Here is a 25,848-nt window from a genome sequence, read left to right on the forward strand (position 1 = left end):
ATTAAAAATAGAAATACTTAGGCTAGAAATATAGTAAGAGGGTAAGGCACATGCTTTGCATGTGACTAGCCTAAATTCAATTCCCTGCACCTCACATATTGTCTCCTGAACACCTCCAGGAGTGATCTCTGAGCATAGAGCCAGAAGCAATTGCCAAGAACAAGCAGGTATGGCCCCAAAACCAAAAAAAATCATTTTAAAGTATTATTATAGATTGGATAGAGATATACTCTAAAATATTGACCAATAACTGAACATTATAAAATAACACTAGTCTAAAAATGTATGAATACTTTATAAAATCACTGACTGAAATGACAAAAAAATTTTTAATTTTTGTTGAGCACTGAAAGGTTTAATGGTCTAAAAACTCAGTATTCAATGAGATAGAGAAAAATAAACCAAAGATAGAGGAAATTGTAATGGTGACAATGAGCATAAATGTAGGGCCAAGACCTAGTAAGCATTGCAGAATTAAAGCTAAACTAACCAAAAACAAATAAAACATATAAAGTAATAAGATAAGTAATAAATGGAAAGATAATGAAGGGATTTGAGTTCTTAATTCCAAATAAGGAATACAATATGACAGTTTAATATTATGAGATACTAATGGTTTTTTTTAATATCTAATTGACATAACACTTGGTTATAAGTATAAATATTTATGCCACTGAGTGGTACAATGTTACTATATGATATCTATGACCAGTAGGATAGTATCTTCCCCCGTATATGGAACCCTTTGTATTGACTACCCCCTACCTTAGTAACTCTATTGTGATTTTACTTGAGATAAGATTTATCAGTGTGCTTTACTTTCTTTTTAAGAAGACAAGTTTAGATCTTGAATGTAATGTGAACTAAAATTTTGGAGATATTGGCTAAATGCCAGTTCATTTGAACACTCATATGATGCTGATATATTTGTTGACAGAGATTATTAGCAGAAGGGGAAAGATAGCAGCTATGAAAATTTCTGTGCAGCGGAAGTGAAAACATTTCCACTTCACTTAGTGATCCTATTTTCAGTCCAACTGTTCTCACTGGAGGTAGCCCTTCCTATTCATTTTCCAGGAGGAATAATAATACAGTATTATCAACCAAATCTAACAAACATAAAGCCTAATTTAAAGAATCTGTGAATCTTGGCTCTTTCCCAGACATACTTGCAGTCCAAATATAGTAAGATTCCATAATTTCTTTTCCCAATTAGATATTGGAAACAACCCAGCTTAGTTTCAATTTATTGTGTGACATGATAACCTTCTAAGGTAGCAGAAAATGTGCTTAACTTATAATTGTCATATTTTCTTGAGCAGGATAGAATGACTTGAGTTAATCTTGGAATATAACTAAGATGAAAAAAAGTGGCATAAACAAAATATGTTAATTTGAATTTAGAAATAACCTCATAAAAATTTAATGAAGTTAGGACAAGACATCAGCAGTTAGTATCAACTTAGCTGTTCTGGTTTGGGAAGTTGGCCACTATCCATGCCATTCAACAGTGCCTCATCTTCAATAAAAACCAGAGCAGAAGTTTAGCCTAATAAGAATCTGAAATCTGGTTTTGACCCTGCACTTAATTTTCTTAGTGACAGAGATGTGGCTGCCTTCATTTTACCTCTATTAGAGAACTGAAGTGTAGGAGCTAGATTAGATCAATCTTCCCCAGACATTGGCTAATCCAGCCAGATCACTTAGTTTCAATATTTCTACAGGAGTTGTAAATAGCAGTCTTAGAATCAAAATGTTCATGTCAATTTCATCAAAATTTTGGGATATACAAAGTCCTATATACATGTCGAATATATTAGTACTGACTTCAGAAATAAGAAAGTAATTCTCACGGCCTACTATCCAAGGAAGAACTGATTTTGTTTTTAAAAGCTGTCATTCAAAAAACATAGAAACAAACTAAACAAAAAACTAAGGGCTTTATTGTCAAGAAGACTTGTCAGGATTCAAACCTGTCCACATGGAACAAGCATAACCCAAAAGACATAAAATCAGAGCTTCAAAGGGAAGTAAGGGTCTAATTTTATGCTATAGAGTAGAATGATATGACAGTTCATACAAATTAAGATATTTGGGGGGGGCAAACAATACACTAGTACAGTATGTAGGGCGCTTACCTTGCGTGTGGCCAACGTAAACTTCATTCTCCAGTACCCCATATGGTACCTGAGTCCCACAAAAAGCAGTCTCTGACCACAGAGCCAGGAGTAAGCCCAGAGTACCACAGGGTATGGCCCACCCATCCTCAAGAAGTTTTATTCATAAACTCATGAATATTTATGAAGGGAAAAGTGGAATTGAGGGACATGCATATAGGTGGAGAAAAAAACGCTCTAAGGATGTGCTTCTAAGAATGGTGACGAGGAGAAAGGTGAGCATAAGTCAAGGAGAGCTCCACTGTATTCTCTCCACTGACTGTATTGTCCATTCAGATGTCTGTAGTTTGTGTATGTACAAAGGTAACCATAAAGCTCTGCCTTAGTCCAATTCAAATAAAAAAATGCAGCAAAGTGGTTTCTCCTAGGGATTGTCATAGTTCAAACCACAAGCCTCAGGCCTGTCTGTTTTTATTTTCCTTAACTCCAGAGAGTCCTTCTGGAGAAAGGGGAAGAAGGGAAAGACGTGTTTTAGAATTCCGAACACCTTTGTGTTTTAGAAGTATGCTAACAGCCTAGATCATGTGTGTTAGTATGCTTAGATCAGTGGGATCTTGACTAGCACTTCTTGACTAAATACATGAATAGTTCTTCAATTAGACATGTGAATTGATTATTCAGTGAAATTATGAAAAACTAAAAATCCTTATAAGGTCTCCTGTAGGATTTTGTTAGCAATTAGTTTGATGTGTGCTTGTAAAAGTTTTATAAACTGGTTTTGGATTTCTGAAATTGGGGTGGAAGGGTGGGGATGGACCTTATCAAGAAACCAATGATGTGTTATTACTTTGTGCAAGATTTAAGAATGTGCCAGTTGCACCAATCTGTGTAAATATTCTCTCAGAGTAGACACTGTTATCCATTTTCTATAGCTTAAAAAGAAGGGTCAAAACTACCTCAGCAAGCAGCCCCAAACCAGTCATCATATGAAAGAAAGGGAGTTGAAACTCAAGCCTGTGGCTCCAAAGACAAAAGACAACATTGTTTTCTCACTGCTGGGTCAAAACCTCTAGTTAGTGTGATTGTCTGCCCTTATTGCCTGCAAAGTTGAAAAATGCCTTGAAAACGTAACTAAGCATTTTATCGTCACTTTGCATAGTCTCTTGCAGAAAATTTCATTAAAAAATAATGCCATCTAATGATTCTCAAAATATTAGAAACAGAGCTCCCATTTGACCCAGCAATACCACTACTGGGAATATATCCTGGCAAGGCAAAAAAGTACAGTCAACCAAGATTAGTACCAGGAATTTTGCTCCATGGCTTGGAGGACAGCCACACATTCTAGGGGAAAAGGCAGCTCAGATAGAAAAGGGAGCACCAAATAAATAAAGGGTGTTGGGAGGATCCTCCCAGGATGGGAGAAGCATGCTGAAAGTAGACTATAGACCAAACATGATTGCCACTCAATGCCTCTTTTGCAAACCAGAATACCCAAAAGGAGAGAGAGAACAGAGGGGAATGCCCTGCCACAGAGGCAGGGTGGGATGGGGGGGGGGGGGATGGGGGGAGAGGGATACTGGAATCCGTGGTGGTGGGAAATGGGCACTGGCAGAGGGATGGGTATTTGATCATTGTATAATTGAAATCCAAGCACAAAATTTGTAAGTCTACAACTGTACCTCATGGTGTCTCACTAATAAAAAAAAAAAACGGAAAAAAAAGTACAGTCGAAATGACATCTGCACTTCTATGTTCATTGAAGCACTATTCACAATCGCCAAAATCTGGAAAAAACCCGAGTGCCCGAGAACAGATGATTGGTTAAAGAAACTTTGGTACATCTACACAATGGAATACTATGTAGCTGTTAGAAAAGATGAAGTCATGAAATTTACATACAAGTGATACTACATGGAAAGTGTCATGCTAAGAGAAATGAGTTAGAAAGAGAGGGACAGACATAGAAAGAGTGCATTCATCTGGGGAATATAAAGTAACAAATTGGGAGACTAACACCCAAGAATAGCCGAGATAAGTACCAGGAGGTTCACTCCATGGCTTAGAGGCCAGACGCACATGCTGAGGCAGAAGGCAGCTCAGATAGAGAGGGGAGCACCAAGTAAAGGGTGTTTGGAGGATCCTCCCAGGATGAGAGATACATGCTGAAAATAGACTACAGACCAAACATGATTGCTACTCAAAGCCTCTTTTGCAAACCACAGCATCCAAAAGGAGATATAGAACAAAAGGGAATGCCCTGCCACAGGACTGGAGTGGTATGGGGGTTGGGAGGTTGGGGGTGGAAGGGATGCTGGGAACATTGGAGGTGGGAATGAGCACCAGTGGAGGGATGGCTACTCCAACATTGTATAACTGAAACCCAAGAACAAAAATTTGTAAGTTTACAACTGTACCTCATGGTGTTTCAGTAATAAAAATTAAAAATAAATAAATAAATAATGCTGTCTTTAAAAAATAATGCCATCCAAATAGATCTGTACCTCATCCCTGAGCATTTGTCACGTTGAGCTATTTGACTTACTGTTGAATTTCTCCATTTAATTGATTTATCCAATGAGCACCAAATAGAAATTCTTCTGAACCATTCTCTTTTAGCATTTCTTATGCCAACATCTCAATTTCCCCCTTCTCTCTCGTTTTTCTAACTGGGGTACAGCTAGAGAACATCAATGAGAGATCTGGGAGTTTTCCAAGTCCCATAATTCAATTTACCAAATTCAGATTCCTTTACTATTTCTATTGTATATAAAATGAAGATTTTGGGTGATGGCTATCAACATGGCCTTTGATTTCATTTACCTGCTCAATGACAAACAACCAAATACCAAAGCCTAAATTTTACATTATAGCCTGTTGCTTTTACAAGTCTGTTTTCTTTGACCTCAAAAATACCTCTATTGACTCTTCAAGACCATATTCTCCCTTGGACACATATCTCACTTGCTTGTTTGTGTGTTTCTGTGCTTGCTCATTTCCTCTCTGGAGAAGCCTGTGTTCTCTCTTGAACACGCACTTTTCCTTTCTCTCCCCTCACATCTTTCTAAATAGGTTTGAATAAAAACTTTCTCATTTCACCAAAAAGTACTATTTTTTAAAGTATTGTGTTAGTTATTTTGCATAGACAGTTTCTGCTAAATTGGTCACTAAGTAGATAACATTAACACTGTCTTAGCATTTCCATTCACAGGTTGTTTCTAACAATTGACCTTTACTTTAGAATTGTACTGGCTTGCTAAAGCAATAAAGTTACAGTCATTTCTTTTTTGTCTTTTCTTTCCAATCCTTAGGTAAAAGGCCAAGCCTAAAAGTCCACATCAATACCACCAGTGACTCCATCCTCTTGAAGTTCCTGCGTCCAAATCCAAATGTAAAACTGGAAGGTTTTCTCCTGGGATATGGCAGCAATGTATCACCAAACCAGTACTTCCCTCTTCCCACAGATGGAAAAGTCACTGAGGCTGTAGTTGGTAAGATGTTTGACTTTCATGGAAGGAAGAGATGTAAAAGATAATGAGTGCTATGTGGAACAAAAAATTTGAAGTCACATATCATTTCTTTTAATACTTCAGCATAATAGAATGCCAGGATTAGTTTCTTACATTAGAGAAAATGTGGGACCAGAGACATAATACAACCGGTATGGTGCTTGCTCTGCACTTGCCAACCCTAGTTCTATCAGGAGCTATATATGGTCCCCCAAACACCATTGGGAGTGATCCTTGAGCACAAAGGCACGCAAAAGGCCTGAATAAAGCTAGGTGTAGCCCCAAAACCAAAATGAAAAAGATGTAATTCATATTCTGTAGGTCAAAATAGTAAATATATCCAACCCCATTGCCATTATACTTATAATCCCTGATCACATACTCTAAATCTCATAGGGAAAGAAAACACAGTTAATTCTCTATTACCTGGATTCATTATATATGAATTATATTCATTCAATATAATTCATTCATTCATTATATTCATTATAATTTTATCCTAGCTGTGTCTTTATTTTCTTCTGGTGGAAAACAGAAATTATGGTTTTGAGAAGTTATCCTGAAAAAGGAAAAAAGGTATTATATTTTGAAACATGTATTTTGGGAAGATTATTACAAGCTTTTGTGATATGAAATTTTTATAATTTTTGGAAAATAATTTTAGTCATTGAAATTGCAGTTAAGGATATGACACCATATATAACATATTTGCAAGTATGGATATTTAAGAGTATTTAAATGGATAACATTTTTTAAAGATGGAATCATATTGGACCTAAATAAAGTTCAAGTGGGAAACCACATAATTTTTCTGTGCAAGGTCTTGGGTTAGAGTCTTGTTACTGCATGGCCCACCCCAACTCTACTGGGTATGTCCTTCAGAATAAAGAAAGGGGATCATCTATGATGAGATCATCACTTTGAAGCAACACATGACAAAACAAAATGGTTATCAAAAAGTTTGAAAATGAGGCACTTAAAAAAATTTAACAACACTGTAACCACATAAACCATAAAGAATTGAAATTTTCCATAAATCCCAGCAACAGGCTCATTGTTTTGTTTTTGTCTTGTTTGGGGTCACACCATACTGCCTCTTTGCTTAAGGATCACTTCTGACAGGTTGAGAAAACAATATAGGGTGGCAGGGATTAAAGTCAGACTGGCAGTATGGAAGGCACTTTGTTCTGGCCCCCATTCTGTATTTATTATTTTTTAAAATTTTTATTTAAACAACAGTGATATTGATATTGAGAGTTGAGACATACAAAGCCATTGATAGTTGATAGTTGAGTTATAGGTATGTAATGTTCTTGCATCAATCTCACCATTGGTGTCAATTTCTTGTATCAGCCATCCAGTGTTTTCTCCATCTAGCTATACTCCTTGGGCTAGAGTGATAGCACAGCAGGTAGGGCGCTTGCCTTGCATGCAGCCAACCCAAACTGACCCCAGTTCAATTCCTCTGCCCCTCTCAGAGAGCCCCGCGAGCTACCAAGCGTATCTCACCCGCATGGCAGAGCATGGCAAGCTAACCGTGACATATTCGATATGCCAAAAACAGTAACAAATCTCACAATGGAGACGTCACTGGTGCTCGCTCGAGCAAATCGATGAACAATGGGAGGAAAGTGCTACAGTACTACAGCTATACTCCCTGAGATTAGTGGTATATTTGAGACCCCTGACCTCTGTTCCCCTGGTATACTTCCATTCCTCAAATTCTTCCATCCTCCTTTGATTTCTTTTCATCTCTATTTTTCTCCTCCCTATACTCTGGGATCAAAGGTGATCTAGAAATACCCCTCATTTAAAACATTGCAACACCTTGTCCAATTATTCTTTATACTACAGATAAGTGAGATCATTCTGTTTTTGTCCTTTTTCTTCTGGCAAATTTCACTCAACATGATATCTTCCAGTTCCATCCAGATTCCAGCAAATTGCGTGACTTCACTGTTCCTTGCAGCTGCATAGTATTCATTTGTGTATATATACCGCATCTTCATAATACCCATTCTGCATTTTATAAATATTTCCTCTGTTACCTGTTTTTCTTGTGAAAAGATATGTAGATTTGGAGGGTGTATTCCATTTGGGTTCAACTATTGTGGAGACCTAACCCATGCAGAGTGGTACATAATGACTGATGTTGGTTGTACTTACTGTATGCTGTGCTTAGGTGTGTTCCATGATAAATTTCACCTTAAGTCTTCACTTAATGGTTTTAGCCTCTTTTTGTATTATTTGTCCAGATCCATTTTTGATACTGCAGTTCTAAAAGTACAATTTTACATTTATTCAATATAGAACTAATTTTTATCATTACTTTTTATATTTTAGTTGAAATAAAATCTCTTTTCTTCATTAACTTTTTTTTGTATTTTTTAAAAATTTTACTCCACTTGTTTTTTTTTTTAATTTTTATTAGTGAAACACCATGAGGTACAGTTGTAGACTTACAAATTTTTGTGCTTGGGTTTCAGTTATGCTTAAAAACAAGACAAATTCTAATTGAAATAGCTTGTGCCCTTGTAATCTCTAATGGTGACTGATGATATTTTTTAATAATTATTAACAATGCATTGATTTTATAACTTTAATTTGAGTTTCACTAATTATATTTATATGTATCTAATGTTTACACTTATTGTCTACTCCAACTATTGTTGATCATTTACATAGTTTCACCATTAAGTCTTGGTTTATGGTTATTCATAATAGAATAATTTAAATTGAGTAAATATGTCATAAATTTTGTGTCAATAATTTAATAGTATAAAGTCTCTATACAAAATTTACTTGGAGGATATCGTGAGGGATTATTTATGTCCTTATCACCAGACAAATAAATACTTAGGCTATTTAAAGTAAATCACTTTGTATTTTAAATCTCTTTAGGGAGAAATTTTCAAACATCATCTAAAAGCCTCTAATAGGATTTTTAAAACCCTATCTCATCTTTTAGATCAGTATGTATTTTTTAAAAAAAAAATACCCTACCTTCTCTAATAGTATTTTAGTGAATTTAAAAACACATCGTATAAATTTCCTTTTCCACTATACTATAGATAAGCATTTGTATCTACTATTTTGTGTTTACCATTAAAGGTCTAACTTCCATTTTTTTGCCATTTAATTGAATCTTTCTATCCAATTTACTTACTCTATTCTTCCTTCCCTTCAGGGGAGTGGATACTATTTTGTTCTTATCATCTGGGAGATTGTTTTTATTTTATTTGTTCATTAGTTTTGCTTCTTTATATTTCACATAGTTAAAATCATACAGCATTTGTATCTCTCATTCTGACTTACTTAGAATTTTTCCTAGTCCATCTATGTTGATATAAATGACAAAATTTTATCTTTTATTATAGCTGAATAGACTCTGTAGTTTTGTCTTATAATTCATCACTGTTCTCACAAAAGGAATATGTAAATCTTCAGAAGACATAGCTGAGTTTCTCATCTCCAAATTTTACTTTTCCAATTTATATCTTACTCAATAAAGCATTTTTTGGTAAGAACATAGCAAAAAGTTTTTACCTATCCTACAAAACTTAGGTCAAATAAGAGCATAACACTGTTTCATTTAATTAGTTGATGATAATTTTATTCTGTATATCTGAGTCAAAATTATGTTTTTATTCTAAAGTTTCTCTTGCATTTAATTCAATTTTTAAATGAAATTTATAGACACTTATCTTGATATAGATAGTATCAATTATGTGCCTATAACTTTTTTAAAATTGAATCATCACGTGATATACAGTTACAAAGTTGTTCCTGATTGAGTTTCAGTCATATGATTTTCCAACTCCCAACACCAGTGTACATTTCCCAGCACCAGTGTTCCCAGTTTTCCCACCACCACCCTTACCCAGACTGCCTCAATGACCAGAACTTTTCTTTCTATGTTTCTATGTATCTGTCTCTGTCTGTCTGTCTGTCTGTCTGTCTGTCTGTCTGTCTCTGTCTCTGTCTCTGTCTCTGTCTCTCTCTCTCTCTCTCTCTCTCTCTCTCTCTCTCTCTCTCCTTCTCCTAAATGGTTTCCAGCTATTCTTTTCTCCTAATTATAAAAATATTTAACCATGCTTCACTTATTTTTGGAAGTGGAATGAGATCACACCCCCCCCCCAAAAAAAAGGAGGTCACAAGTGCCACAAGGAGTCAAGGGGTATTCATGGAAGAAGAGGTTGAAAGTAAACAATTAGTAAACAAGAATCAGCTTAAATAAACAAATAAGATATACATTGCCAGACCTTGAAACCAATTCAGTCACTATCTTCCTGTAAAAAACTACCAGGAACCACTAAGTCAATGATGGTTGGAGGGATCACTCGGGATGGGAGATGTGTGCTGAAAGTAGACAAAGGACCAAACATGATGGCCTCTCAGTATCTGTATTGCAAACCATAATGCCCAAAAGTAGAGAGAGAGTAAGAAGGAAAGTGCCTGCTATGGAGGCTGGGGGTGGAGGTGGGGGTGGTGGAAGGGATACTGAGGACTTTGGTGGTGGGAAAGGCACACTGGTGGACGAATGAGTGTTCAAACATTGCATGACTGAAACTCAATCATGAAAGCTTTGCAACTGCATCTCATGGTGATTCAAAAAAAATTAATTTAAAGAAAGCCTACCAGAAAAATAGCAAAAGACTGCTAGAAGACATTGCAAAACAACAGCTTGCAGTGAATTAAAGGTAGTTCCAAAATGCAGATGATAGTAGTTGTCATCAGTGATAAGTGTCAATTTCAGTTCCTTAATAAATATTAGTTTCTTATAACACTATTCTAATACTAATAATAGGTAGCATTAATTATTTACACATAAAGAAATGGAAGTGCTGAGAGTGCAAATAAATTTCCTTATGTTAGTCAGCTAGTCAGTAAAAGGATTTGGATTTGAAGCCAGGAAATTTAGCACTAAAATCTGAGTTCTGAAACAATGTACATTCTCAAAATTTTGGAAATGTTGTCTATTCTGCAATAGAAAGTAACATATACCCTTGATTTGTAGCTTCTATAATGTTTATTAATGAGCATAAAAAAGAGTATATTATGGAAGAAACTGTTATCTAACACATTAAAATTTTAGTTAAAATATGTTCAGTGTTCCCCAGATATGTTATCCACTGCTATTACCACCATCATATTTCATAACTGGCCATTCACCAAGTCTTAGTAATTTTCTCTTTGAAATATAGTATCTGGCCAAAACATTCAGAACTTATGTCCCTCTCTGATATCCTAAGTGTTTCATCATTATTAGTAAATTGTCACTTGAGTTTCTTTTTGTGTCATATCTGCTAATGTTGTCATAAATATGTACAGTGAATGAAAGAGAAATTAGGGAGAGGCCTATGAAGTCTGAAATAGCGGTTCTTTACATTTATTACATTTGTGTTGAATTGTTTTGTAAATGCCACCTAATTCTTTGTTCTTCTTCTGGAAGTGCTTTTGACCTCTTGGGAAGTATTTGGCTTTGACTCTTCAAGATTGCTCCAAATTTTCATTAAAATGTCAGAACTTCAGAATCACTTGGTTTTCCTCCAGGGTAAAAAAATTAAAAGAACTTAACCCAAATGGGAATTTTAAAAGAAACAGGTTTCATTGAAATAGACTTATTGATAAAAATTATGCCTTCATGTAAACAATTTACTATGATTATATACCAAATAGACTTGTTTATAATATCTGCCCAGCTCTACACATATTGATAAAGACAAAATCTTTTAAAAGTTCTATTTTTCTCTATTGGATACAATCAAAATGTTTTTGTTTTTTTCTGATATCACAAGCTGTCTCCAAGTCTGTCTTTTCTTGGAAACACAATAAAACAAATACACACTATTTTGGTATAAAGTCCAACAATGTTTTCAAATGTATTGCACAATGCAAAAACTGCCCCCCTAACTTTTAAAGTACATTTTCAGAGATACCCAAAGTCCTTCGCATATCGATTTTGGTTCTTTTGTCATGAGTCAAAAGTATACCCTTTCCCAGATTCATTGCAAGAGGTTGTTGAGGGATCTTAAATGGAAAGACCAAGGAAGAAAAAATGAGTATATCTACAAATAACAAAAATTATATATCACAATGCCAAGGAATGCACCCAAATCCTTGATTTCTAATCCTAATATGTGTCTTTCTATTTTATTGTGTTGTTTTTGTTTTGTTTTGTTTTGTTTTGGGGCTACACCCAGTGATGCTCAGGGGTTACTCTTGGCTCTGTGCTGAGAAAATACTACTGATGGTGCTCGGGAGACCATATGGGATGCAATGCCGGAGATTGAACTCAGTTTGGCCTCATGCAAGGCAAATGCCCTACCTGCTGTACTATTGCTCTGTTCCCCTAATATGTATCTTTTAAACACTGCTTCCACTGGACACTTAAAACACTTTTTCATGTGTAAATGATAGCCTAGGTGCTCTGAGGTAGATCCCAGCATTTGATGTTATAGTCTGGTTGACTTTGTTCCCTACTTGCTTTTATTAATTTTTCATCTCTGTCTTGTCTCACTAGTTAAATAGCGAATTCCCCAGGACAAAGATGGACTCTCACTTTCTATCCTGTAATAATCAAGTACTTCTTCAGTTATAAAACCGATTACCCAGTCCAGTGGAGTATCTGCTAAATTTTTTAGTTATTCGTCGATTGCCTCGAGCAGGCCCCAGTAACGTCTCTTTCATCCTAGCCCTGAGATTATATTCAAGGCTCTTTAGGAGAAAAAGCCACGCGGGTTCCGGGGCCGAGATCTCCAAGCCTACTCGAATTGGAGTCGAGCATCCTCCACCCAGATCCTCCAAATTCCAGTAGGCGGGGGTCACACCCACCACCTGGCCCCCTGGCGCCGTGTAATCCCATCAATGGCCAAGACTCAGAGACTATAAAATCCAGCTCCCGGACGAGACCAGTGCAGTCAGTCTCCTGCCCCTGCACCTGGCTGTTCCTTTCTGGGGTCCCTTGGAGGGGAGCGGGTTGAGCTTTCCTCCCCGCCCCGACCAGGGCTCCGGCAGCCGAAGACCTCCAGGACCAGCCACCACCAAATTTTTTAGTAAATAGAATAAAAGTCTCTACTTTTCAGAGTTGAAATTTGGGGGAGAAAAAAACCATTTTAGGCTAATGCATAGGCCCTAATTTATTTCTCAGATATCGCTATCTTCTCACTGTTTATTTTATTCAATCACCATGAGCTGCAAAGTTACAAAGTTGTCTGTGATTGGGTTTCAGTCTTACAATGTTCCAACACCTGTCCCTTCGCCAGTGCACATTTCCCAACACCAATTGTCCTCAGTTACCCTCCTGCCACTGTCCCCCTGCAACCTGCCTCTATGGCAGAGATTTTTATTCCCTCCATCTCTTCCTCTCTCCCTCTCTCCTTGTGGGCATTACAGTTTGCAATACAGGTACTGAAAGGTTATTGTGTATATCCCTTTACCTACTGAGGACTTTCAGCACTCAGTTCTTGTCCAGAGTGGTCATTTCCATCTATCATTTCATAGTGGTCTCGTCTCTGTCCTCACTGCACCCCTCACTTGTGGGAAGCTTCCAACCATGGACCAGTCCACCTGGGTCTTGTTTCTACTGTCCTTGGGTATTTGTTTCATAGTATGTTTTTTATATCCCACAAATGAATGAGATCATTTTGTGTCTGTCCCTGTCCTTCTTGCTTTTTTCACTCTACATTTTATTCTCCAGGTCCATCCATTGATGAGCAAATTTCATTATTTCATTTTCTTAGGTCTGCATAGTATTCCATTGTGTAGCTGTACCAGAGTTTCTTTTTTTTAAAATTAAACAAGTTTTACTGGATCACCGTGAGATACAGTTACAAACTTCTATGATTACATTTCATTCGAACAATGCTCAAGTACCCATCCCTTCACCAGTGCACATTTTCAACCACCATTGTGCCCAGTGTCTCACCCACCACCCCCATCCTACCCCACTCCCTGCCTCTATGGCAGGTATAGTCTTTCTTACTCTATCTTTCTAATTTTGGGCATTGTGATTTGTGATACAAATACTAAGAGGTCATCGTGTTTGGTCCTTTGTCTACTTTCAGCACAAATCTCCCAACCTGGGTGATCCCTCCAATCATCATTTACTTAGTGTGTACCATAGTTTCTTTATCCAGTCATCTGTTCTTGGGCACTTGGGTTGTTTCCAGATTCTGACTATTGTGAATAGTGCTGCAATGAACACAGAAGTGTAGAATGGCGTTTCTGCTGTGTGTTTTTTTTGACCTCCATGGTGTATTCCCAGAAGTGGTGTTGCTGGATTATATGGAAGCTCAGTTTCTAGTTTTTTGGGAATGTCCACATTGTTTTCCAAAAGGCTGGACCAGTTGGCTTTTCCAACAATGAATGAGCATACCTATCTCCCTGCATCTATGCCAGTAACTCATTGTTCTTGTTCTTTTTGATGTGTGCCAGTTTTTGTGGTATGAAATATCTCAGTTTATTTTGATTTATATCCCCTTGATGATTAGCGATGTAGTAAACATTTTTCATGTGTCTTTTGGCTATTTGTATTTCTTCTTTGAAGCAGTTTCTGCTCATTTTTCCCCCATTTTTTTCATGGGGTGGATATTTTTCTTGTATAGTTCTTCTAGTGCCATATATATAGTATATATATATATAGTATATATATTTCTTCTAGTGCTACATATATGTGTATATATATAGCAGTGTTGGGTATTGGGTAATTAATTTTTCCCATTCCTGTGAGCTATCTTTATATCTTGGCCACTGTTTCTTTTGTGGTGCAGAAGCTACTTAGTTTAATGTAGTCGCATTTGTTTATCTTTGCTTCCACTTGCTTGTCAGTGGTTTTTCATCTTTGAAGTTACCTTTAAGTTTAATATCACAGAGGGTTCTGCCTACATTTTTCTCCATTTCCTTTACAGATTCAGATCTGATATTGAAGTCTTTAATTCATTTTGATCTGACTTCTGTGCTTGACATTAGAAAGAGGTCTGAGTTCATGTTTTTGCATGTAGCTCTCCAGTTTTTCAAACAGGACTTGTTGAAGAAGCTATCCTTGCTCCACTTCATATTTCTTCAATTTGGTATTTAGTAAAGTGCCAATTTTTTCCAAAATTATTAGTCTAATTGAAAAATATTTATCTGCATTTAGAAGAAAGCCTCAATTTCTTTTTGCCCTTTTTTCCATGCTAGAGAACTAGGTTTTTACTTCTGTCACTGAAGCTATTCCTCAAGGAAAAACAACAGAATGAAGAAGATATTTTCCCGAGATTTACCTTGGATGAGTTTTATTCAATAAGCTGTTTACAAAGACATTATTTAACATTCACTTGAGTGACTGTGTCACCAATCTGTTAGCTGATGATTTCATGTTAAACACCTATAAAGTCATTGGTTTTATGGAAATGAACATTAAATTCTCAAAGCAGCTGTTTGAGGTAATATTATTTTTATCCTCTTTCCACTGAAGGCAGTAAATCCCTGAGAAGTTAATAAATACGTAGGTGGCTGGCAGGTCTCAGAGCTGTAGCACTTTCCCTAGGATATTTATTAACTTGAGTCCACTGGAAAAATTAATATCTTGGAAATTATTCTTGAATCCTCACCTCTGTATAGCAATGCTGACTAGGATATTTAAAAGAGAAATATTTACTAATTTGATGACTTTAACTTGCTCTCCCAAGTTAATGTGACCTAGGTTTCTTTTTTGAAAGGAAAAATATCCAAAATGAAGTACTCATTTTTCAAGAGTATTTCCTGTAGAGATAATATTAATGACTGATGAACTCATTGGAAAATGTGTGTGTACTTGTTGTACAAGCTCTCCTTCAAAACCAACTTCTTGCCAAACATTGAAGCATTTCACAGACAACACCCTACATGAAATTTTGCACACATGAAACATAGGCAAGGAAAAAAATGAAGCAATTAAGTAAACTATGTTAATGTCCAACAGGTTTACTAAACTAGGAAAGCTGTGTACAGAGTTTTAGGGCAGGTGGCAGGAAAAGACAATTTATTAAATATTTGCAGTGTAAGGAAAATAATTTGTCAGCACTTGAAAGTGATGCAGGGTTAACTTGGGACAGTGACCCAAAGAGATATTCCAGAAGAGATACAAGAACCACAGGAGTGCAAGTAACCAGATACATGGGGGTAATATGAAAGGTGGGAATGGAATATCCCCTCCAAAAAGGGTATTTTTTTCTAGAAAAATACCCCATTAATGTTTTTCTAGGAAGGACACTAATCTTCCTGACTTCTGGCTCTGCACGAAGGGATTCATTCCTGGCAGTATTCAGGGACCATATTGGGTGCCAGTATCAAATTTATGGTGGACTGCATGTAAGGGAAAAGCCATACCTGATGCACTATCTCTCCAACCCCTAAGAAGTGATTTTTTTAAAGAAATAGATAAGACCTTTATATAGGGAAGCTGTCCTTTTATATTCCAACTCTTACCGGACTGCATCTCTTTCTCTGTTGAGGCTTGCCTCCTTCCCTCACCCATTTACATGGGTGAACTGGCAAGGGAGTAAATGTTCACAGCACCAGCAAAAGCAGCTCATACAGAACTGAGCTAAGATTCCAGCTGGAGCTATTTTCTAACCCTCATGAGGCCAATCAGTCTCTCCTCTCTCTCTCTCTCTCTCTCTCTCTCTCTCTCTCTCTCTCTCTCTCTCTCTCTCTCTCTCTCTCTCTCCTTTCCCCTCTCCCTCCCCCTCCCTCCCTTCCCCATCTCTCTCCCTCCATCTCCCTCCCTCCATCTCTCTCCTTCCCTCCCTCCTTCTCTCCCAACTAGTGGTGCTCAGGGGTTACTCCTGGTTCTGTGCTCAAGGATCACTCCTGCAAATGCTTGGGGGGACCATATATAGTGCCCAGGATCAAACCCACATTGCATGGTGCAAGGCAAGTGCTTTACCCCTGTACTATTTCTCTGAAATCTTACATTCTTTTTTCCCCTGAATTCTCTAATGAGTAAGTAGAATTCTCTGCCTGAACTTGACAAGAATGTTTTTCAAGGGTAGTTTTCAAGCATACGTTACTCAATGTTGATGAAACAAGTACTGATTTTGTCTGCCAAATATTAAAATCTAAAGGGAACACTTAAATTGAGGCTATACACATTTCAGTCAGCTTACAGCAAAATATGGCATGTGAATGCTTGCATATATAAAGAACTGATACTTCTCTGTGGAAATGTACATGAAAATAGACCTTTTAGGCTTTGTAGATGATATAGTTTTTTGTTTGTGTGTTTGTTTATTTTTTAAATTTTTATTAGTGAAAAACCATGAGGTACAGTTGTAGACATACATATTTTTTGTGCTTGGGTTTCAGTTATACAATGTTCAAGTACCCATCCCTCCACCGGTGTGCATTTTCCACCACAACTGGTCCCAGTATCCCTCCCACCCTTCCCTTCCCCCATCCCACACTGCCTCTGTGGCAGGGCATTCCCTTTTATTCTCTCTCTCGTTTTTGGTGCTCAGGTTTGCAAAAGAGGCATTGAGTGGCTATCATGTTCAGTCTATAATCTACTTTGAGCATGCATCTCCCATCCTGGGAGGATCCTCCCAACACCCTTTATTTGGTGTTCCCTTCTCTATCTGAGCTGCCTTTTCCCCTAGCATGTGAGGCTGGCCTCTAAGCCATGGAGTGAACGTCCTGGTACTTATCTTGGCTATTCTGGGGTGTTAGTCTCCTATTTTGTTACTTTATGTTCCCCAGATGAATGCAATCTTTCTATGTCTGTCCCTCTCTTTCTGACCCATTTCACATAGCATGATACTTTCCATGTAGTACCACTTGTACGTAAATTCCATGACTTCATCTTTTCTAACAGCTACATAGTACCCCATTGTGTAGATGTACCAAAGTTCTTTAACCGATCATCTGTTCTCGGGCACTCAGGTTTTTTGCAGATTCTGGCTATTGTAAAGAGTGCTGCAATGAACAAACAAGTGCAGATGTCACTTCAGCTAAACTTTTTTGCCTCTCTGGGATATATTCCCAGGAGTGGTATTGCTGAGTCAAATGGGAGCTCAGTTTCTAATTTTTTGAGAATCGTCCATACTGTTTTCCAAAAGGGCTGAACCAGTCAGCATTCCTAAGAGCAGTGAAGGAGGGTCCCTTTCTCGCCACATCCATGCCAACACTGGTTGCTTTTGTTCTTTTGGATATAGGCCTCACCCTGTGGTACGAGATGATATCTCATTGTTGTTTTGATCTGCATCTCCCTGATGATTAATGATGTAGAGCATTTTCTCATGTGCATTTTAGCCATTCGAATTTCTTCTTTGAGAAATTTTCTGTTCATTTTGTTGCCCCATTTTTTGATGGGTTGGATGTTTTCTTCTTGTGGAGTTCAACCAGTGCTTTGTATGTCCTTGATATCAAACCCTTGTCAGATGTATTGGGCATATATCCTTTCCCATTCTGTAGACTGTCTTTGTATTTTGGTCACTGTTTCTTTTGAGGTGCAGAAGCTTCTTAGCTTAAGATAGTCCCATTTGTCTCTGTTTTCACTGCTTGGCCAGTGCCATGACATCTTTGAAGATACCATTAGCTTCAATGTCATGGAGGGTTTTGCCAACTTTGTCTTCAATGTACCTTATGAATTCAGGTCTGATGTTGAAGTATTTAATCGATTTTTATATTATTTTTGTACATGGTGTTAGGCAGAGATCTGAGCCCATTTTTTTCATATAGGCATCCAGTTTTTCCAGCAGTTTGTTAAAGAGGTTTTCTCTGCTCCACTTCAAATTTCTTGCTATCTTGTCAAAGACTAGATGATCATATGTTTCAGGAGAGATGTCAGTATATTCAACCCTGTTCCACTGGTCTGCAGCTCTGCCTTTGTTCCAGTACCATGCTATTTTAATTATTACTGCTTTGTAGTAGAGTTTGAAGTTAGGGAGGTTGATTCCTCCCATTTTCTTTTTCCCAAGAATTGCTTTAGCTATTCGTGGGGGCTTATTGTTCCATATGAATTTCAGGAGTGTTTGCTCTATTTCTTTGAAAATATCATGGGTATCGTTATAGAGATCACATTGAATTTGTACAATTCTTTGGTAATTATTGCCATTCTGACAATGTTAATTCTCCCAATCCATCAGCAGGGGATAACTTTTCATTTTTTGTGTCCTCTTTTATTTCCTGAAGTAGCATTTTGTAGTTTTCTTTGTACAGTCTTTTACTTCCTTAGTTAAGCTGATTCCTAGGTACTTGATTTCCTGAAGCATTATTGTGAATGGGATTGTTTTTTTCATGTCACTTTCTTCTCTCTCACTATTTGCCTATAGGAAAGCCATGGACTTTTGGGTATTGATTTTATAGCCTGCAACTTTACAAGTCTATTGTTTCTAGGAGTTTCTTGGTAGAGGTTTCAGGGTTCTCTAAGTATAGTATCATATCATCTGTGAATAGTGAGAGCTTGAGTTCTTCCTTTCCTACCTGAATGCCCTTAATATCTTTTTCTCACCTAACCACTATTGCAAGTACATCAGTACTATATTGAACAGCAGGGGAGAGAGTGGGCATCCTTGTCTCGTCCCTGATCTTAGAGGGAAGGCTCTCAGTTTTTCTCCATTGAGGATGATGCTTGTTTGTAAGCTTGTGGTAGATGGCTTTAACTATATTGAGGAAAGTCCCCTCTATACCCATTTTGGCAAGGGTTTTTATCATAAACTGGTGCTGGATCTTGTCATATGCTTTCTCTGCATCTATTGATATGATCATATGGTTTTATCTTTTCTTTTGTTGATATGATGGATTATGTTGATTGATTTCCAAATGTTAAACCATCCTTGCATCTCCGGGATGAATCCCACTTGGTTATGGTATATGATCTTTTTGATGAGTTGTTGGATTCTATTTGCTAATAGTTGGTTGAGGATCTTTGCACCTGTGTTCATCAGAAATATCAGCCTGTAATTCTCTTTCTTTGTGGTATCTCTGTCTGCTTTTGGTATCAGGGTGATATTTGCTTCATAGAAACTGTTCAGGAGTGTTTTTGATATTTCATTTCGTGGAAAATAAAGAGGATTGGGATTAAGTCCTCTTTAAAGATTTGGAAGAATTCACTAGTGAATCCATCTGGGCCAGAACTTTTGTTTTTGGGAAGACTTTTGATTACCATTTCAATTTCCTTGATGGTGATAGGTCTGTCAGGTATTCCAGGTCTTCTTGGTTCAGTCTTGGGAGGCTATAGGAATCTAGGAATTTATCTACTTCCTCGAGTTTTTCATGTTCCATGGCATAAAACTTCTCAAAGTACTTCCTGAGGATCCTTTGAATTTTTGTTGCTTCTGTTGTAATGACCCTCTTTTTATTTCTGATTCGTTTTATTAGGATTTTCTCTCTCCCTTTCTTTGTGAGTTTTGCTAGAGGCTTATTGATCTTATTTTCTTGAAGAACCAGCTCTTGGTTCCATTGATCTTTCGGATTATTTTTTGGGTTTCCATCTTGTTAATTTCTGCTCTGAGTTTTATTATTTCCTTCCTTCTGTTTGGGTTGGGCTCCTTTTGTTGGTCCTTCTCCAAGCTCTTAAGCTGTGAGGTTAGGTTACTTATGTGGGCTCACTCCTCCTTCCTGAGCAATGCTTGTAGAGCTATAAACTTTCCTCTTAATACAGATTTTGCTGTGTCCCACAAGTTTTGATAAATCATGTCCTCATTTTCGTTCATTTCCAGGAATCTTTTGATTTCCTCTTTGATTTCCTTTCTAAGTCACTCATTGTCCAATAGTGAACTGTTTAATTTCCAGGTGTTTGATTTAGTTTTCTGTTTGTGTGTGTGATTTACTTCTAATTTCAGCGCATTGTGTTCTGAGAAGATTGTTAATACAATCTCTATCCTCTTAATTTTATGGAGGTATGTTTTGTGGCTCAGCATGTGGTCTATCTTGGAGAATGTTCCATGCACGCTTGAGAAGAATGTGTATTCAGTTTTTTGAGGATGAATTGTCCTGTATCTACTAAGTTCCTTTCTTTCTTTGTTTCCCTCAGATGAAGTATGTCCTTGCTAAGCTTGAGTCTGGTTGATCTATCAAGAGGTGATAAAGTGGTCTTGAAGTCTCCCACTTGTATTGTGCTGCTATCAATGTCTTTCTCCAAGACTATGAGTAGTTGTTTTAAATACTTTGCTGGTCCCTCATTAGGTGCATATACATTTAGTATTGTAAGTTCTTCCTGTTGTACAGATCCTTTGATCAATAAGAAATGGCCTTCACAGTCTCTTGTGACCTTCTTCAGTGTGAATAAATGTGGTCTGATACTAGGATGGCTACCCCAGCTTTTTATGGGAGTTGTTTTCCTGTAGGATTGTTTTCCAGCCTTTGACTCTGAGCCTGTGTTTGCTTTGACTATTGAGATGTCTCTCTTGCAGGCAGCAGAACGTTGGCTTTAATTTTCTAATCCATCCTGCCACTCTGTGTCTTTTAATTGGTGCGTTTAGCCCATTGACAATGAGAGAGATTATTGTTATGGGGTTTTGTCCCATTGTTCTGTTGAAATTTGGTGTATTTGAGAGCCTATCTTAATTGTTTTTGTAACCATGGTTTTGAGACTATGAAGTTCCTGAGCTGTTGTTTGTCTGTGAAACTGTGTGTTGTTCCTTCTATTATGAATGAGAGTCTCGCTGGGTAAAGTATTTTTGGTGAGGCATTTATTTCATTGAGTTTTTTCACTATATCCCACCACTGTTTTCGGGCCATGAGGGTTTCATCAGACAAATCAGCTGTGAATCTTAAGGATGCTCCTTTATAGGAAATTTCTTTTTTTGATCTTGCTGCTTTCAGAATTTTGTGTCTATCTAAGGTATTGGTCATTTTGATCAGGATGTGTCTTGGGTATTTTTCTTCGGGTTTCTTCTATCTGGTACCCTTCGGGCCTACTGAATGTGGATGCATGTTTTCTTCAGCTCTGGAAACGTTGTAGCAATGATATCTTTGACAGTTTCTTCATCAGGGTTTTCTTCCTGTCCCTCTGGGACTCCAATAATTCTTATGTTACTCCGCTTGGCTCCATCATGATCTTCTCTTGCCATCTGTTCCCAAATTGTGAGTCCCTTTCCATTTTCTGCTCTTTTCTGGAGAGTCTCTGGACTTCATCTTCTAGCTCACTAATTCTTTCCTCAGCAGCTGTTACTCTACTTCTGAGGCCTTCTGCTGAGTTTTTTCAATTTGTCTACCAGGTATTTCAGATCTGACATTTCCGTTTCTAATTTTGTTTGCATTTTCCTTATTTCTACCTTCAAATCCTCTTGTCTGTTATTGGCATTACTTTCCATTGTTTCTTTTAGCTCCTTAAGCATCCTCAGTAGCTCCCTTCTAAATTCCTGTCAGAGAGGTTGTCTAGCACTTCATTACTGTTGGTGTCTTCTGGGCTAGCCTCTTCAATAAGTAGTAAGCTTGGTGGGCTTCTGTGTTGCTTTACCATGTGACCTGTGTGGTTTAGACCTTCACACTCACTGTTACTATTCTGCTTGAGATGCAGAATGAATTGAGATGGGCTTAATGAATTATTGACTAATGTGTTTCTGGTGGTTAAGCTAACCTAGTGAAAGTTCCATATAAGAGGGTAACTTATGGTTCCTATGGAATATGTAGGGGGAGGAATAACTCGCATCCATGGCAACAGAAGGGGCCCTGCTGCCGGGCGGGTACCTGTATGAATGAGGAAAGAGTGCTTGGAACGGTTCAGCTTTGCTTTCACGTAGTGTGCCTCAATTTGCGTTCCCCGTAGACCAAGGTGAAACAAGGCAAATGCCCTACTGTTGTGCTATTGGTCCTGAAATTCCACAACATTATAAATAAATTGTAAAGTTTATAGCATATGGTTTTTCAACTGTGTATTTTTATTTTTACATATACATTAAAATTTCTATAATTAAAAAATAAATTTATAAGAGCAATATAAATTTTAAAAATCAATGTTATGAATAATCCTATGCTAATACATTTGAAAATTTACATGAAATAGGTAAATCCTACAAATGCAAAATTTAGTAAGAGTAAAGAGAATTAAGAAAATTTTAAGGGGAAAATTTGATTTGTTTATAAAAGTATAAAAGTGTGTTTTATCCCAAATAGGAATAGAACATATAAGCCACTTCTTGGCATCTGTCCTCAAAATACAAAAACATTAATTTGAAAGAATATATGCACACCTATGTTCATTGTTGCACTTAGTGCAACAGCCAAGCTGTGGAAACAATCCAAATGCCCAACGACAGAGGAATGGATCAAGAAGTTGTGGTATATATACACAGTGAAATATTATACAGTTCTAAGAATAGAACAGAAGCATGCAACTTGCAGCAACAATAATGGAACTAGAGGATATCATACTCTTGCCAAGTAGCATCAGTGTGAAGGAAAAGAATAGGTACAGAATGATCTCTCCCGTATGTGAGACCAAAGGCACATAACATGGTAGCCACAAGGCCCAAAGGCAATCTAATGAGATAATGAGCCACACATAACATATAAGCCACAGAATTTTAATTAAAATCTTTTTAAATTAAAAAAATATCAAAAAACGTTTTATCCAAAGAAAAGGATTATTGGCTTAGTGTTAGAAAATATATTACAGCTACTGCTTAAATGCCTGAATTAATGAGTAAAAGATTGTAATGGCAGTTTCTATGGATGCAAGAAACAAAGACAAAACCCCTCATCAGACAGAACATTCAATATAAATGAAACATTAATTTGTTATTGAAAACAGGTAAAATCTCTTAGTAAGCTAGGAGTAAACGAAACTTTCTTATCTGAATAGCGGACAACCATAAGCACCAAGAGTGGGTGTCATAGTCAGTGCTACATGCTAGGAAGTTTGTCCTGTTGTTTAAAGAAGCTCTTTAATGCTTCTTGTAAAACTGGTTTTAAAGCTATGACCTCCCTAAGCTGTTGCCTGTCCCTGAAGCTCTGTATCATCCATATCCTTCCAATCTCTTCAGAACCGAAGAGTCTCATTTGATAGATCTGCTGTGAATCTTATGAGCTTTCCTTTCTCTGTAAATTCCTTTTTTTATCTTGCTGCTTTGATATTCTCTAGCGTCTTTGTCATAATATCTTTTATTATTCTGAATGCAGTGTCTCTTGGAATTTTTCTCTTTGAGTCTATTTTTGCTGGTACCCTCAGGTTTTTTGGATCTGGATGCCTGTATTCCTCAACTCTGGGAACTCTTATCATCACCAAATTTATCTTCCTATTCTTCAGAGACTTTCAAGATTATTATATTGTTCCTCATGAACTCATCCCATAGTTCTCTGGTGTGTTCATTTGTTTTCAGCCTCTTTTCCATCTTCTGTTGTTTTCCAGAGAATTGCTCACTCCATGTCATCTTGGAGCTCCCCTATCTTTCAGCTGCTGCTATTCTGCACCTCAAAGTATCTGCTGAGTTTTTTTAAGTATATATATATATATATATATATACATATATATATATATATATAACCTACGATACATTTGTCATTCCTGAGTATAGTTTTCTCACTTTGGCTCTCATACTTTCTTGTGCTTTTCTGACACCTGTGCCATTGTGTCTTTGAGCTCATTAAGCATTCTCACCATCGTGTCACTAAAGTCATTCTGAAGATTTACAGAGCCAACTGGTGTTATGTGAGCCTTCTGTGTTACTCTTTATGCTAATTGGATTTGGTTGGTTTCTATGCTTGTTGCACTCCTATTGTGTTGATGCTGAATCTTTGAAGTTTGCCCCTTGGGAGTCTCGGAGGGAATAGACCAAGAGTTTCTTCTTTTTCTTCCTGTCTTCTCCCAGTGGCAGGAAATATAAGTGCAGGAAGTATAAGTGCAGGAAGTGTGAAATTTGATAAGTAATGATAGTTCATCCAGGAGATGTGAAGCTGAGCCCATTAACAGGATCAGGCGTGGTGATCCATCTAATTTCATCACACAGTGGAAGAGTGCTGGGCTGCATTTCATTATGGATATCTCCCCTGCATTGGACTCCATTGTGTGATGGCCTTGTGCCATCAGATAGATTGCCTGCTGGCCAAAAGCCTGGCACAGTTGTTCAGAGGTATCCGCTCCTCATATCAACACACTCAGTGACTAGGGTTCTCATACCTGAGTTTCTAGAATATCACAAAATAGTCTTCACACCCCACAAGCATTTCTAAGGTTCTAGCTACCTCAGAATGCAATAGGAAATACTTGCTTTTCTCTCTGAGGACTCAAAGGGCTCTTGGAGAGGGATGGAGGAATCAAACCCAAGTTGGCTGCATGCAAGGCAAATGCCCTATCTGCTGTGCTATCACTCCAGTGACAAAATACATTGTGCAGATATTAATTTCAATAGTTCATATATAATAAAACTAAATCTTAGAGGGTTATTTGCTCTAAGCCACAAAGAGCACCAGTGCCTACTGTCACTGTCACTGTCCTCCTGTTGTTCATCGATTTGCTCAAGCGGGCCCAGTAACATTGTGAGACTTGTTGTTGTTGTCTTTGGCATATTGAATACATCACGGGGAGCTTGCCAGGCTTTGCTGGGCGGGCGAGATACTCTCGGTAGCTTGCTGAGCTTTCCAAGAGGGACAGAGGAATAGAACTCGGTTCGACCAGGTTGGCCGCATGCAAGGCAAAAGCCCTACCTGCTGTGCTATTGCTCCAGTGACAAAAACATATAAAACACATTGTGCAGATGTTCATTTCAATATTTCATATATAAGAAAACTAAAGCTTAAAGCATGTTGAAAGTAGACTATTGACCAAACATGATTGTCACCCATTGCCTCTTTTGCAAACCACAACACCCAATAAGAGAGAGAGAACAAAAGGGAATGCCCTGCCACAGAAGCAGGGTGGGATGGGGGGATAGGGGGTGGGAGGGATACTGGGATCCGTGGTGGTGGGAAATGGGTACTGGTGGAGGGATGGGTATTTGATCATTGTATAATTTAAACCCAAGCACAAAAAATTGTAAGTCTACAACTGTACCTCATGATGTCTCACTAATAAAAATTTTAAAAAAAAGAAAAGAAAACTAAAGCTTAGAGGGTTATTTGCTCTAAGTCACAAAGAGTGCCAATGCCTACATTTTTCTAATTTCTAACTTCTGGTCTCTCATTACAACTTACAATAACCTAGGAAAAATTAGAAAAAGTTTGATAGTATCATAATAGGAATAATAAACAAAAGCACCACAATGATTTTTATTTAGGCTTTAAATTGTATACACACTAAGTTTAACAAATAAGAGTCCTGT

The 25,848-nt window shown here is 37.4% G+C and overlaps 1 protein-coding gene across 16 annotated transcripts in view; it reads left to right on the forward strand.

The window, feature by feature from the left end:
• Positions 1–25,848, forward strand: part of ABI3BP (ABI family member 3 binding protein) — a 257,618-nt gene that overhangs the window by 74,386 nt on the left and 157,384 nt on the right. For all 16 annotated transcript variants that reach the window (XM_056109092.1, XM_056109100.1, XM_056109096.1 and 13 more), the window contains exon 2: positions 5,429–5,608. In XM_056109092.1, coding sequence (XP_055965067.1) covers positions 5,429–5,608 — 180 coding nt within the window. The remainder of the gene's footprint in view (positions 1–5,428; positions 5,609–25,848) is intronic.

Source organism: Sorex fumeus, unplaced genomic scaffold, assembly GCF_029834395.1.
Source record: "Sorex fumeus unplaced genomic scaffold, SorFum_2.1 ptg000265l, whole genome shotgun sequence".
In the NCBI taxonomy this organism is placed as follows: Eukaryota; Metazoa; Chordata; class Mammalia; order Eulipotyphla; family Soricidae; genus Sorex; species Sorex fumeus.